We start from the raw sequence: 17,296 nt of genomic DNA on the forward strand, positions 1-17,296 counted from the left end.
TCCCCCCACTGTTGAGTCACCCAGTTTATATCTCATATATATAGTCTGACAGAAGAGGATCCAGGATCGGCCTTCTGCTGTTGAAAGCTCATTCTCTTCAAGGTTATGATTTGAGCTGTGCTTTTCTCCTGTTGTGAGAAGTGCTAGTTTGAGTGTTTTGGCCTTTTTCTCAGCATGAAGGAGTCTAACCAATCTCATCTGACCACTCTCATTAACAAAGTGTTTTCATACAGTGAACAGGCTCTCAATGAATGTGATTTGCTTTATCACTACTCGTTCAATATAAAGATTGTGGTGCACAAGCGCCTGTCCATCCGACATCTAAGAGACTCATCATGCCTAAGTCATTTAGACTGTGTTTTTCTTATTCCACACTCAAACCTTTCGACCATATCTCTACATCCTTTACATACATTCCATGTAGTCTCTTCATTATCATGAGTCTGCATACACAATCATAATACAGCGTGAAAATGCTGAGTAGAGTAATTTTATGTCACACAATGCATGACATTTTGAAAGTATTCCGCTATTCCGACACACTGTTTCAAACGGTTAGCTCCCATATGCTGCATGCATCCACAAAAATAAGCCCAGCTTTAACCCTTTCATGCTTATTAATGTTGAAAAACTCCCTTTCTATCATGTAGGAAAACAGTTCTACATAATGTGACAAATATAATTAAGAGCAGAAGGAGAATATCTCCCTGTTCCTGAAAAAAAAGATAAAAAATGTCTTACTTCCTGATTTACTGGCCTGATTAGCAAAATTGACAAAGATGCCCCAAAAATGTCCATTTAAAAATAAATTACGCCGGACGCCGGAAAGGGAGCTTAAAATCCGGACTGTCCGGCCAAAATCCGGACGTATGGCCACCCTAGATAAGGGATAGTCACACAGCAGGACAATTTCCACATTTTAGTTAAAAACTGCTTTAGTTTGTTGTCCAGCCAATTAAATGAAATGTATCAGAGGAAAATGATGAAGGAAATTTTCCGTCTGTCTATCTATGAGTTTGTTCTGTTACTGTGTGCATATTGTGATCAACAGTGACGGTGTTTGTGGGCTGATATGAACATCTCCAAATAAAATGAAGTACTTCTGCACATTATTGCCATCACTGTTATATCACAACCCTCCCCCATCTGCTCTCATTTTCATTACCATTCAATCTATCCTGCCTCTCCTCCATCATCCTTTCTGTCATCTCTCTGCATTTTTCTCTTTCTCTTTCCCCCAGTATATTGTTCCTTACCTTTGCGCTACATCCTCACTCACTCACAATACAAACCTCATGACTGTGTTTAAAGCACCACTAGCATCACCAAATTCAGTGTTGGTCATATAGGCCACCCCAAAAGCCTACAACACTGCACTAGTCAGTAGTTAGGATGATGCAACAAGTACATCCAAATGTGAAATAATTGTTATTTTGAAAGGTACTTACATAATATTTGTCATCATCCTCATTGTATGCCAACTTGACAACACCATATGAGCCCTTTAAGACAGAAGAAATGGATAGAGGAAATAAGATAAACAAAATACATAGATTATGATGAGTCAGACTATGAGACTGTGCTGAGGGTCAGTAAGAGTCAGTGTCTGAATGTCTGAATGACTGCTATGAAACACAATATGGTCATGGGATTTTACTTATTTCTATATGCACGTCGATTATCAAAATAACGCAATATGATAATGATGAAGGGGGGCTTACCTTCCCAATCTCACTCTTTAACTTGTACTGGTTAAGCTGGGTGCAATCCTGAAATTGTAAGAGAGTGAGAAAGAAGGAGAGAAAAGAACAGAGACAGAGAGAGAGAGAGAGAGAGAGAGAGAGAGAGAGAGAGAGAGAGAGAGAGAGAGAGAGAGAGAGAATCAAATCAATACCAGCTGCACACACAAAGGAGCTGTGACACTATATTAATATATTACACACCAGAGGGAACATGTAAGTTTTGAACACAAATCTCTGCATTTGTTTCATAACCTATTCCACAAGGGAGAATGGAAACTGTAAAAGAAAAGATTTTAAAATAATTTTGCTTTCTAGTGGACTATGACAAGAACTACCGTAATCTCAGTTTCCCATAGCCTGACATTTGATTATTGACCGAAAATCTGACCCACTTTGCAGTTAATTCTGTTCAAGAAAGGACATTTAAATATTGAGGTATTAAATATTAAATAAAAGGTATTTTATTCAGATTTTATTTATTTATATTGAGGTAAATTTACATAATAATTGAATTCATTAAATATTGGGGGGGGGGGGGGTTAGTAAAATCACACCTTTCATTTATGTGCAAGTATTTTGAATTTGGGAACAAATGGAGGCAGAGCAATTGTTAGATATTTGTGTAGACAAATTCAGGAATATATAGAATGAAAAAGATCAGTATATGAATGTTGTAGTAGTTGTTTAATTTACCACTTTTTAAGAGCAATGTGAAATCCATAATATGGGCAATAAAAGCATTTTCAGTATGGTTTTCCTGGATTTCATCATTGACCTCTTTTTTAATAAGCCATCACGTCATTGCTGTATCAACTGTTACAAATAATATCTTTCTTTCTAGAAAGATATTATTTCACATAGTTATACAATGTGTGATATCAATAAAAAAAGTCATCAAATTATTAAAGGATTATTATTGCTGCTTCCAGAGACATCAGTGTGTATTTTACAAACTTTAAATGTTTTTTCCTAGTACTATGTGTATTAAAGGGGTCCTATTATGCCCTCTTTTACAAGATGTAAAATAAGTCTCTGAAGTCATGATAATCTATAAATCAATCGTGTGAGAACTGTTGTAAGATGCCTTCAGAGCCAGAGAATATATGCTGCATGAAGATAGAACAGGTATAGTTTAGTTTAATAACGGTTATAACTTATGTTGTCATCTTGCTACGTACTGTATTGCAATAAATGTGAAAAGACGGATGCGACAGCTTGAGTAGACTCCTAAATGTGCTCTACTACAACAACTATTCCTCTTCTCTAAATCAGCCCAACATGGCCTCACCAATCTGTGAATAAGCTTGTTGTAGTCCCTACCAGACGTTTGTTGTAGTCCTTAAAAAGCGATTTCTGTAAAAGTAAATATCTCCTTTAACGTTGAACTTTGAGCATCGTAACTTTGCAGATGTTGTTTATGCTAAAGCAGCAACATTACACACAAGTTAAAAAAGTTAAATCATAATCAAGGACCCCTTTAAAATGTCAGAAACCTAAAATAAACATTATATGATTGAAAACACTGAACTCTGACTCAGCATCAGCCAATACGCAAATGCAAATGTGAATTTAGCATCTGATCATGCAATGCACTGAATGTTCTAATCACACCAGTGTGATTGTTTCAAATGTAAAAATAGTATGGCATGACACCTCTGGTGACCAGCCTAGAGTCACCAAGTGCTGAAGTATCAAGATCATCTCCACCATTTATGTAATTATGACTGAACCGTTTCACAACCAGGGTCAGAACAAGGCCGTTATTAAAGAAGAAAATGCATCTTTAAAACAAAAACATGTGAACATTACATGTGTATCAGCTGGCAAGTGCAAAAAGACTTGCAAGTAGCCAAGTTGGCAAAACAATTACTATCTGGATCAGCAACCTCGGTACATTGTGAACTGCAGAGTTTTCCCCGCAGCAGGGAACATTACAACAGCAAAAAATTCTGCCCTAATAGCAGAAATGTGACATTGTTGCTTTCTACTATAGCTAGAATGTACTGCAAATGTTGTAGTATTATAAATATGGAGCCGGATCAGCCTCAAAAATAAAACATTTACAAAACAAAATTCATAAATGCACAGCACAATTCAGATTTACAAAATCAGATTCGTAAATTCAAAACAAAATTCATAAATGCACAAGTAAAATCATAAATATTTCCCCAAATGCTCACACAAATGCATCTTACCTTAATAAATGTAAATTCTTTCCTCAAATATGTATATATCAAGTTTTTGAATTAATTTCCATCACACATTTATGAAAGATGTATTTATGGATCGTTGAATCTGCATTTGCAAATCGTCACACGTACGTGGACTGCTTTGCATTTGTGTGTGTGGTATTTTTGTGACCTTCCTGGAAGGCTAAATTCATAAATATCTTTTTTGGAGGATGTTTTGTTTAGCCAATAGTGGTGAGCTTTTAATCCACCAATCAAAAACGCTCCTTACTGAACAGACTCAAGAAGCTCAACGCTGTGCTTGTACTGTACATTGTTCCGTGATCGGTCCTTTATGTAAAGACATTTTAATATGTACTCTTTTACCGTTTCTGCAAAATCACATTATTATTTATATTGTTCACACAAAATACAGCTACCAGGTTAGCCTCCTGTCTTATACACCAAAGTTGCACATACTCTGTTTATTCAGATCAATCTGTAATATTATTAAATAAGTGTTAAATGTCCAGATATTTCATTTATTAACAATTATGTAATGTGTTTTGATGTTGTTGTTGTTATTAGTAGTAACTTAGTAGTATCAGGTTCACAAATACTTTTGATCAGGCATTTAAAACAGCTAAGTTACAGCGGAGAGATTTCAGCATGGAGGACAAAAACCAGGCTCAACGAGTAAGTAAAGTCGTTTTTTTATTTTATGGCATTTTCTTATGATGCCATTTCTTAGTAAATGAAGTGTGCAGTTTGCAGTGTTACACAGTTGTTAGCCCACGGCAGCTTTCTTAATTTAAAAAGTGTTTGTAGGAACACTTTAGTAATCACTAGCGGTATAATGGTACACGTATTCGTATGGAACCGTTTCGGTACAGGGCTTTCGGTAAGGTGCACGTGTGTACCGAAAGGTATGTACGAATGCAATCTTTAACAGTAGGTTGGTTTTAAGCGTGGAACACACTTCAATCCGAGTTCCCACACAAACATATTAAGTATTCAGTCCATTTTATCATGAAATTCAAACGATTAATGCCGTTTTGATGCTCTTTAATGTGACGTGACTGATAGATGCGTCAGTTCTAGCGGCGGTGCCGCACAAGTGAACGCGATCATCTCTTCCTAAAGTATAAACATGAATTAATATCTTAAGGTATATTGAGGATACATTACAACTTACTGAAATGTATCATATGTCGTGTAATCGCTCAATCAGTGTTTCAACCGCGGGAGGACGTCAATAAAACAGCTTGTAAACAATGTCACGTAGCATAATTTACCTCAATCATTCAGTGTTCACAGCTGTTAGAGAGATGAACTCTTTCACTAAATATATGCACTATATTAGCCTATATATAGATTAATTATATTCTACTTAACAATTAAATTGCATCAATTCACAGAAATTCAATTTGGCCAACTGAAAAATTTAGATGTGATCAGTCACTAGAAGATTTTCAATTGGAGACCTGATTTTTTTTTTACAGTGTAGTAACTGAATTTAGGCTAATTGTTTGGGCTCTGTTGTTAACCTTAAGTTAATATTATAATAATGTGCAAGTAAAGTATATAGTTTATAGCATTATCTTTAAGAAACTTTTAGTTATAATTGAATTCATTTAAGGACAGTCATGATTTTTTCAGTAAACTGTTTAATAAAAATAAATAAGCAATTTTGTAAAACTGCTGTACCGAACCGTGACTTTAAAACTGAGGTACACCCTGAACTGTGAGTTTTGTGTACCGTTACACCCCTAGTAATCACAGGATGAATGGGCGATAGACGATCAATAAAACAACGATTTCGATGATAAACTATCGAGTAATTTTAAAAACGTTTTGTAGTCAGTGGGTTCTAAAGTCATCATCGCGACCAGCTAGGGATGCTATGGATTATCTGCTATTATGTTTTATGTTTTAAAAGTACCAGTGCACCAGTTGTTTCATTAAAAATGCAATCTCCACATCTTTTTTCAAATGTAGGTTCTATCTAGCTCTTTTTGGACATCATTTCTTTCAGCTTTGAGTGGTTTGTGTTGCAAAAGTGACAGACAGAGTGATGACGATCTGTTCTACCTGCTTGTCATTCTGCAGTGTATTAACACATTAATTTGTTCATTTAGACATTCATCTGATGTGTAACTCCTTAGGAATTGCTGAAGCATTACATTCTCCAACATAAAGCTGGCATGGACTAACAACTTTGTAACACAGCAAACTGCACACTTCATTAAATAAAACAACCTTTAATCATAAGATAATACCATCAGATGAAAAAAAAAAAAAAAACGACTTTACTTAATAGTGGAGTCTGGTTTTTGTCCTCCATGCTGAAATATCTCGCTGTGTGGTGGTAGCTGTTTTTAATGCCTGATCAAAAATAACTGTGAACATGATACTACTACTACCACCAATAACAACAACAACAACAGAACACATTACATAATTGTTTTTATTAAATGAAATATATGGACATTTAACACTTATTTAATAATATTACAGATTGATCTGAATAAACAGGGTATGTGCAACTTTGGTGTATAAGACAGCAGGCTAACCGGGTAGCTGTATTTTGTGTGAAGAATATAAATCCTAATGTGATTTTGTAGAAATTGTAATCAGGTGCCAGAAAAAGAGAACCCATTAAAATGTCTTTACATAAAGGACCGATCATGGAACAATGCACTGTACAGGCACAACGTTGAGCCTCTTGAGTCTGTTCAGTAAGGAGTGTTTTGATTGGTGGATTAAAAGCTCACCGTTATTGGCTAAACAGAACATCCTCCCAAAAAAATATTTATGAATCTTAACCAGCCAGGAAGGTCTCAAAAATACCACACACACAAATGCAAAGCAATCCACGTACGTGTGACGATTTGCAAATACAGATTCAACTATCCATAAATACATGTAACATCTTTCATAAATGTGTGAAGGAAATTAATTCAAGAACTTGATATATACATATTTGAGGAAAGAATTTACATTTATTTAGGTAAGATGCATTTGGGGAAATATTTATGCTTTTACTTGTGCATTTTTGAATTTACGAATCAGATTTTGTAAATGTGACTTGTGCTGTGCATTTATGAATTTTGTTTTGTAAATGTATTATTTTTGAGGCTGATCCAACTCCATACCTCAACAACATTTCAGCAATTTCAAACATAATAAAGTAAACACTGAGAGGAACAGGAATAAAGACTGTAGTAGTGGTAAAAGCAAAAATGAGAAGTTAAGAGAGGAAGAAATTCACTGGAGGAGGAACCATTGACAGATGAGGGTACATAGAAATATAAAACAGAAACAAAAGATTTCTGACTAAAGTACAATTTGATACTCTGTAATCATTTAGTTTATTTATAGATAATGGGGAAATGAGATGAAGTAGGAAGAGAGAGAAAGAGAGGGGGGGGGGGGGGGTTAAAAACTTTTTTTAAAACACATTTTTACATTCCTAATTTAAACATCATACCCCAAAAATATTGAAAGGCAATTAAATATAAAATAAATAAATAAAATACATATTCCTTTAAAAACCTAATGTCAGGGTTTGTTGAAGGGATGAGGCGAGGACTCAGATGCAGAGAAAATATGGGCTTTTAATGATAAAACAAAAAACAAGACAAAACAAACTACCCCGAGGGGGAAAAACAGACTTGACTAGGCTTGGCTTGACTTGAAGGGAGCAGGGAAACAGGAGGTACATATGACGACGATTCAGCACTGGACTGCAAACACTAGGAGATTAAATAGGGAACAAACAAAAGAGGGTAACGAGGGAAGACAGGTGGGGCAAATGAACCAATAATCAGGAAACAAGGTGGGCGGGGTTAGACAATGGACACGAGCACATGGCACAAAGAAACACTTAACAAGACATGTGCTCACACCAAACATGACATGAACATGCAGCTAATGAGAACTCATCAGCTGCATGTTCACACAAAACATGACAACATGACGTAGCACGTAGCCAGTGAAAAAACACCAACCACGTGCTACACAACATAAGACAAAACATGAAAGCACACGGCCGATGAAAACATGAACCGTGTGCTACACAGAACACACAGACAGAAGAGCAAACGCTCACAGGACAAAACAAACACGCGGAGCATGAATGTCCGAATCCCAACACAAAACTGAAACCCAAACTAGACCGAAGTGCTGGGATCCGAACACCACGCCCCGCACACAAAACACAAGGACAGAAGAGCACGCAGCTTGAGCATGCTCAAAGCTGCGCGCTCACACGAGGCAAGACAAACAATACAGGAGTGTCAGGGCTCTGTCACAAACCAAGAGTGAACTAGACCGAAGTGACAGAACCCTGACACTACCCCCCATCAAAAGGGACGCCACCTGGCGTCCCTAACGAGGGACACCAAAACAAGACAGGAACAAGATAACAAGACAGATACACAGACCAAACACAAGACAGGAAAATCAAAACACAGAGACAAAGAGGGGAGGGAGGGAGGGAGGGGAGCCAAGTCAGAGCCAGCAGGACAGCGAAGAACATCACTAGCATAGACCAGGGAGGGACGGGAGGGTTGAGCCAGGGAGGCTCAGGCGAGTCTGGAGTCCCGGCAGAAGGCCAGGGCGGAGCAGGAGGGACGCACCAGGGTGACTCCAGCCAGTCAGGGCCCCCGGCAGATGACCAGGGCGGTGCCGGAGGGACAGTCCAGGCGGGCTCCAGCGCATCTGGAGTCCTGGCAGAGGACCAGGGCAGGACCGGAGGGACAGAGCAGGGTGGCTCCGGCAGATCTGGAGTCCTGGCAGAGGACCAGGGTGGGTTTGGATGCTTGATTAGGGCCAGCTGAGCAGGAGACTTGAACGAGACCGGCAACACAGGAAACTTGAGCAAGATCAGCAGAGCAGGAGAACTATGTGGGGTTGGCAGGACAGGCAGATCAGACCAGACTGGAATCAGGGTGAGGAAGGGAAAGCTCACAAAGACGAAAGCTCCAAGGGAAGCATGGCCAATGCAGTGGGCACAGGGAAAAGTGTTCTCTGGGACAGCAGTCTCTGGTACGGCCTCTGTGGCTGAGAGAATAAGCGGCTCTGGGAGGACCTCCTTGGCCAAGGCTGGCTCTGGGGACTTGGGTGCTTGAGCTGATGAAGTCAGAAGGGATATTTGTGTGGCCCAGACACACAGAAGGGCAAAGGCATAACAGGACAGAGTGGCTTCAACAGCCTCCGTCGCCATATCACGGAGAGCGGGTTGCTTGGCGACAGCCTCTATGACCATATCAGGGAGAGCAGGCTGCTCGGTGCCGGCCTCCAGGCAGGCAGTGGGCTCTGGGTGGCAGACTGATCCAGAGTCAAGAGAATCCCTGTGCTTATTCCAGGCCCGCAGGACAGCCAAAGCATAAAAGGCAAACACCGCCCTCTTGGCCATGGCAGGACTGACAGGGAAAGTTTCTGTGGCTGTGACAGGGAGAGTGTGTGGCTCAGACATGACATCTGTGGCTTTGACAGGGGAAGCGGGCAGCTCTGGGACCCCTGGGCTTGGGAGCTCAACAGTCGTGTCCTCCTGGACCACCAGACTCGAGACCACCAAAGTCAGGTCCTCCTGGACCACTGGACATGGGACCACTGAAGTCGGGTCCTCCTGGACCACCGGACTTGGGAGCTTAGGACTTGAGTCCTTGAGAGCCATTGAAATTGGCTGAGCGACAGGAGCCCTCCTTCTCCTGCGCTTACGAGGGTGAGGCGATGTGGGGACAACCGCCTCTGGGGAAACTACAGCATCCTTCGCCACCTCTGGGGGAGCTGCAGCCTCTTCGGCCGTCTCTGGGGGAGCTGCAGTGCTGACGGCTGCCTCTGGGGTAACTGCAGCCTCTTCAGCCGCCTCTGGGGGAGCTGCAGTGCTGATGGCTGCCTCTGGGGTAACTGCAGCCTCTTCTGCCGCCTCTGGGGGAGCTGCAGTGCTGGCGGCTGCATCTGGGGGTGCTGCAGCCTCTTTGGCCGCCTCTGGGGGAGCTGCAGAGATCACAGACACCTCTGCAGGAAAGACTGCAGTTTGTTCAACCACCTCTGGGTAGGGGGCAGGTGAGGTGGACCCGTTCTTCCTCCTCCCTCTCCCCGAAGGGGTCATCGGAGGACTGGGGACATGACCATTTGTGAGGAAAAGTGGGGAAGGACCAAGAGGTGGAAGGCCACCCTCTTCTCCACGGTGGTATACATACCCCACAAACTGCCAGAAAGACAATATCCCCAGCATTGCCATCTCCCAGGCTTTGACAGGCTCATTAAGGCTGCTGTTAAAAATGTCCTTGAGCACTGCATCACCGATGTTGAGCCCCTCCGCTGCAAACACGAACTGGTAAGCAAACTCCTTCACGCTGGCTCCCCCTTGCCGAAGAGAGTGGAGTTTGCTACATTGGTCTGCCATCTGATGAGCGGAAGGGCAGGGAGATGGGAAAAGGAAGATACCCATTTCTCTGCTGAGTCCTCTTTTGGCTGAATCGTTCTGTCAGGGTTTGTTGAAGGGATGAGGCGAGGACTCAGATGCAGAGAAAATATGGGCTTTTAATGATAAAAATAAAACAAAAAACAAGACAAAACAAACTACCCCGAGGGGGAAAAACAGACTTGACTAGGCTTGGCTTGACTTGAAGGGAGCAGGGAAACAGGAGGTACATACGACGACGATTCAGCACTGGACTGCAAACACTAGGAGATTAAATAGGGAACAAACAAAAGAGGGTAACGAGGGAAGACAGGTGGGGCAAATGAACCAATAATCAGGAAACAAGGTGGGCGGGGTTAGACAATGGACACGAGCACATGGCACAAAGAAACACTTAACAAGACATGTGCTCACACCAAACATGACATGAACATGCAGCTAATGAGAACTCATCAGCTGCATGTTCACACAAAACATGACAACATGACGTAGCACGTAGCCAGTGAAAAAACACCAACCACGTGCTACACAACATAAGACAAAACATGAAAGCACACGGCCGATGAAAACATGAACCGTGTGCTACACAGAACACACAGACAGAAGAGCAAACGCTCACAGGACAAAACAAACACGCGGAGCATGAATGTCCGAATCCCAACACAAAACTGAAACCCAAACTAGACCGAAGTGCTGGGATCCGAACACCACGCCCCGCACACAAAACACAAGGACAGAAGAGCACGCAGCTTGAGCATGCTCAAAGCTGCGCGCTCACACGAGGCAAGACAAACAATACAGGAGTGTCAGGGCTCTGTCACAAACCAAGAGTGAACTAGACCGAAGTGACAGAACCCTGACACCTAACCTCTTAATATATCTTAATTAATACACCAAATATCACAAAAAGCAGAAACATTAGTCTGTAATATGCAAATGTTGTTCTCAATCTTGCTGCCATCAGACACATAAGCATTATTTTAGGATCCGTTGCTGTCAACTCTAGGCCTTATTCTTCCTCATTTTCCATATGGCCAATTTTGCTGTCCCTATTAGATAATTCGGTAACACTTTACTTAGTCTTTATGTGTAATGCATTATAAAGGTATTCATACTGTAATGCATTATATCTTTTCATAAGTAATTATAACCTAAGTTAAAATGCATTATAATAGTCACAGATTCCTTGTTACATCTGGAATTGGTTGTTTGTTGTGTTTCAATGCATTATACTTTCTAAAAGTGTATTATAACTATAGTTACAATTATTAATGAGATCATACAATGCATTATAAGATGCATTACAAGGCATAACTAATAAAATGCATAATTTATAATGCATTATACATAAAGGTACATAAAAGTAAAGTTACAGATAATTCAATAAAATGTATTTTTCTTAATAAAAATTTATATTTCAGTCCTATACATTTTTTTGTCTCAAGATTCTTCTGTAAACCCCTGAAACCAAGTTGTAAGTAATTCATAAAGATTATTTAGTAGGGGTGTAATGGTACACAAAACTGACGGTTCGGTACGTACATCGGTTTCAAAGTCACGGTTCGGTATGGGTTCGGTAACAGTAAACAGTGGTTTACTGAAAAAATTGCGTCTGACCTTAAATTAATTCAATTATAACTAAAAGTTTCTTAAGGATAATGCTGTAAACTATACAGGGAGCCCTTACTTGCACATTATAATATTAAAGGTTAACAACAGAGCCCAAACTATGAGCCTAGATTAAGCTGATATTCATGTTTAGATATAATAATCAACACTCAAATAACACACTGGGCCCTATTTTAACGATCTGAAACGCAAGTGTCAAAGCGCGAAGCGCAAGTAACTTTGTGGGCGGGTCTCGGCGCTGTTGCTATTTTCCCGGCGGGATAAATGGCTCTTGCGCCCGGCGCAAATCTAAAATGGGTTGGTCTGAAGTAGCTTCATTATTCATAGGTGTGGTTTGGGCGTAACGTGAATAAACCAATCCGAGCGTCATCCAACATTCCCTGTAAAAGCAGGTGCGCAAGTTCCATTATGGATTGCTATTATTATGGCGTATTTACCAGTCGCACGCCAGGAGCGGTTCACAGCCGAGGAGACTGATGTGCTTGTAAGAGCAGTGAAAGACAGAGAAGTTGTGTTGTATGGGGATGGGAGAAACCCACCCAAAATAGCGTCGGTTAAACAGGCGTGGGAGGAAATAGCCACAATTGTTTCATCAGCTGGCATCCCCAGGACGTCGCACCAGTGCCGCAAGCGCTACAATGACATCAGAAGACGGGGAAAGTCCAAGTTTGCCAGCATCAATCGGGCACGCCGTGTAACGGGAGGTGGATCTGCCTCTACTCAGGACCTGACGCCAGCAGAGGACATCGCTGCGTCCACCCTCACCGATTTTTTTTCCTGGTTCTTGACGGACAAACCAATTTGTTATATGTCCTTATATACATATATGTCTTGCCAGAAGTTGCCACTATTGGGCAAACAGGTCTCCTTAATTATTAGACTACAATTAGCCTGAATAATTTGTAAGCTAAATTTATGCCTATTTTTTCACATCTTCGTGGCACACCACAATGATTTCCGTCATCTCATGTGTTAATATTTTTTAGTGTAACAATTTATGATTTGCAAAAATAACTGTTGCATCTGTGTAGATTACATGAGCAAAGTGTATGCGCGTTGTGCACGCTATACATTATGGTCAAGCATGCACCCTTAAAATAGCATAATGAACAACGCGCAACGCGCCACTGACTTTAGACTAGGTTTTTTCTGGTCAGTGGCGCAATTGTTTAATGGAACAGCAAAATAGCACCAGGGATTGTTTGCGCCGGAACACGCCTCCTTTTTTGCGCTGAACCGCCCAGGTAGCGCAAGTTCATTCACTAGTTTAGCGACGTGCTTCTGTGGAGGGAAAAGCGCGCTTTGCGCGGGTGCAAAATAGGAATGACACATGCGTCGGTGTACAAAGTCAATTGCGCTGGGTGCAAGATAGGGCCCATTGTGTGCAAACATGTAAACTTCACATAAGGCAGTTTTTGCATTAACTCCAACATCTAATTATAAAATTAGTTTTTTTATCCAATTCGTTGTTGAAATATAATCATTTATACACAGTGGCTGTCATTTTCATGACAGGTTTATCTAAACATACATTAAATAATCAAAACATCACAAAGAGGTTAAGTAGAATTCATGTATAGGCTAATATAGGTCATATATTTATTGAAAGAGTTGATTTCTCTAGTGAATTAACAGCTGTGAACACTGAATGACTTCTGAGGTAAATGATGCTGCGTGACATTGTTTACAAGCTGTTTGACGTCTTTCCGCGGTTGAAACACTGATTGAGCGATTACACAACATATGAAACGTTTCAGTAGGTGTTAATGTATCCTCAACATACCTTAAGATATTAATTCATGTTTATTCTTCTGAAAGAGATGCGCGCGTGCCGCGGCCGCTTGAATTGACGCGCCTAAACATGATCAGTCGTCACATTAAAGAGCGTCAAAACAGCATTTATCGTTTGAATTTCATGATGAAATGGACTGAATACTTAATATGTTTGAATGGGAACTAGGATTGAAGTGTGTTCCACGTTTAAAACAAGCCAACTGTTAACTGTTAAAGATTGCATTCGGAACCGTTCGGTACACCTGCGCACCGAACCGAAAGCCCTGTACCGAAACGGTTCGATACGAATACGTGTACCGATACCGGTACACCCCTTTAGTCTAATACATTTTAAAAACAGATGCTCTAAATGTTCTCCCTCACCACAAACCCTACACACCCGCCCACCCACAGCTGGATTCTGGTGTGCCACAAGTCTGTCCAAAGCTATGGTTCCGTGAATAATCCGGATCAGCAGTTCGCTTCCCTATAGGAAGCTTATACAGGGTCCACCACCTGTCTCTTACAAGGAAATCTGGCCTCAACAAACCTAGCCATCTTGAGGCTTTTTGTCTCTCTAGTGACTTCTTGACTGCTGTGTGGTAAAGTGCCTTCTTTGAAGCACAGTCCAGATAATCCAATTGAGGAGTCCGGAAATTCTGTATTGAATCTGTAACTTCACCCTCATTCCCATAACACATTGGCAGAAATACCAATCCTTGGAAATGCTTGCCTGTCGCTCTGGTTTGCCATTTGTCCTCTTGCTAGAATTTCTCCATAAGTGCTTTGTATTACCATAGAAATTTCCTCTATCAGATTAGATGCAAGTCTCTGTGATCGTAAACCAGTCACTTAATAGTTTCCATCCATCTTTATTCATTAGGTGACCCAGCTTCACGATCCCATTCCTGAGCAGACATGCTCGCACACTCACTAAGAAAAAAATCTTGACTGGATCTTGTTATTAAAAAACAATGGTTCCTCAGGAGCCCAGTGAGTAGAACTGCTCCTATCTCTATCCACCTTTCAAACATTCCTCCACACATGAAACATTGTAAATGTGTAATTTCAGACAAATTCATGTCTTCCAATATCATTAAAAACAGGTGTTTGTTAAGTCCGGATCTGCAAGATGGCACATGCTGTATGAGTGCATAATAATTCTTTATGATAAAGGAATCTTTTTGCTGCTTGTAATCTGAAAGCATAGATACGACTTATAACATTCACCAAGTCATGTCCTTCCCCGCAAACTGATGCCCAGACCCAGCACAGTGCACCTGTGCCACAGTATAGAAGCCGCCAGGTTATTAGCGACCAGAGATAGAGAAAGAGGGGGGTGCAGAAGAGGGGAAAGTTGGACTATTACTGGCACACACTCAGTGAGTCTTGCATTGCAGTAAACCTGCACCTGCACACACAAGCAGATGGTCAAAACTCACCAAGAACAAGAGCAGAGGAAAGTACTTAATGTTTGTGTGTCACATTTAATTTGCAGGAAAACATTGCTTAAAGGGATGTGACCCAAAAATGACCCACCGTCTTGTTTTTCCAAACCTGTATGAGTTTCTTTCTTCTTTTGAACTCAAAAGAAGATATTTCAAACAATGTTGGTAATCAAACAGTTGACGGTAGCCATTGACTTCCATTGTATTTTATTTTTCTCTATTATAGATGTCAATGGATACCAACTGTTTTATTACCAACATTCTTTAAAATGTCACATTTTGAGTTCAACAGAAGAAAGGAACTTATACAGGTTTGGAACAACATGAGGTGGATTTGGATGAATTATCCCTTTAAATAATGATTGTAGATGGACTAGAAGGAATTAGTTTAGACAAGACCGTAAATTTGTTAAATAAATATTAGAGATGATATTAATATTAGAATATTAAACCACTAAACATTTTCATGTTATGTCCTATAATTTGTAAATGGCCGATATTAACATTATACATTATTATGTTAAAGCAAATAAAAAATGAAACACTAACGCTAAATTTAAAAAGTACATTGAGGCATTATATTCATTTAAAGTTTTGATAAAGATGACATGTTTTTAAAGATTAATTTTAAGTAAGTGTTAGATAACAGCAAATTGAATCAATGTAAAAATAGAGAAAATGAGCATGCACAATTAAAAGTAATATCAGCTGATATCCATCCATATTTTTACATTTTTAAATCTCTAATATTGACTTATAACCAATATGGAACCAATATTTTGTGCATGCCTATTGAAAATGAACAACATTATTAACATTATTCATCACATTATTAATTCATATCATTCATCAATTATTCATATTGTCATGGCTTAGATAGTAAAGAACAATAGAGCTCTTACTTGAGGCAAATTACATACATTTTTCATAGTAGTCTAGATGTTTCTATCTTTAGATGTTTCAAAATTGTTTGTTTCACAGGCTCTATAAAATCTTATTCAAACCATTAATTTTAGAAGAAGAAGAGAGCATAAATATCCACACACACAAAAAGAGACTAGTATAGTGATGTCAGAAATTTCTTGTTGTCAATGTTATTATACGTATATAGCCTAACTGGTGGGCTCTAAGGAAAAATCATCCGCAACTATAACTTCCAAACTGATATGCCTTTAAATGGCTGTCCACAGGCAACAGCAAGTTTTCCAGGCCGCTAATGCTATTGTGTAGATCAGGTAATGCTTTAACAAGATTTCACACATGCAACTCTACATACTGTATGAAGGACTCGCAGAGTCAGATCCCATCTGAGACCTGTCATAACAAATGAACCCCACGTCTACTTCCTGTGAAGGCAGAGATGCCTCGCAGGGGCAATGAGAACTGAAGGATTGCAAACAGAGAAGATGAATGAGAGAGGAAAAGACAGGGGGAGAATATGAAGAAAGAAAGTTCAAAAGAGAGAGCTGAAGTTTTCACACAGGGAAATAAAACGGTTAAGCAGTCAAGGATTAGCACACAGGCTCAATTTTCAGTTTGGTCCTCTTCCAGGTTGGTCTTTTTTTCTTTTTAAACCCAGATTAGACTGGATAATCTTGGGTTTAAGTAAGGTACAGCCGTATTTTGCAGTCAAATGTTGTACTACAACAACATCTGGGATCACAGGGTGTAAGTGGTGTAGGTTTGTGTGCATGGGTTTGTGGGTAAGGCTGGAGAGGGTGCAAAGTATTTTACAGAAAGGACATGAGTGCATCATGGCCAAAGGTCAGTGAAAAAAAAAAGCACAAGAGAACAAACTGGAAAAGGGCAAAAAGGACAGAGGCAGAGAAACAGCAAAGGCAAAAAGAGAAAACAAAAGAGAAATATCCAGCCATGTGAAACCTGACAGTCAATTACTTTGACTGCTCTGTGTTCCTTAACCAACAGCCTCACATTCCTGCTCACACTTCAGCTGGAGTGTGACGTGTTCCTCACTCGCGGAGAGGAGGGTGTGTATGACAGCTGTCTGAAGTCTGAGAGAGAGAGAGAGAGAGAGAAGAACCCCGATTTTTTTCTTTTTCTTATTTTTACTTATTCTGTAAATCAACAGTAGAGAAAACTGTA

The 17,296-nt window shown here is 40.2% G+C and overlaps 1 protein-coding gene across 3 annotated transcripts in view; it reads right to left on the bottom strand.

The window, feature by feature from the left end:
* Positions 1 to 17,296, bottom strand: part of camkk1a (calcium/calmodulin-dependent protein kinase kinase 1, alpha a) — a 123,596-nt gene that overhangs the window by 32,290 nt on the left and 74,010 nt on the right. For all 3 annotated transcript variants that reach the window (XM_079815542.1, XM_079815543.1, XM_079815541.1), the window contains exons 4-5: positions 1,722 to 1,769; positions 1,449 to 1,502 (exon numbers count right to left, since the gene is read on the bottom strand). In XM_079815542.1, coding sequence (XP_079671668.1) covers positions 1,449 to 1,502; positions 1,722 to 1,769 — 102 coding nt within the window. The remainder of the gene's footprint in view (positions 1 to 1,448; positions 1,503 to 1,721; positions 1,770 to 17,296) is intronic.

Source organism: Gobio gobio (genome assembly GCF_949357685.1).
Source record: "Gobio gobio genome assembly, chromosome: 4".
Taxonomy (NCBI): domain Eukaryota; kingdom Metazoa; phylum Chordata; class Actinopteri; order Cypriniformes; family Gobionidae; genus Gobio; species Gobio gobio.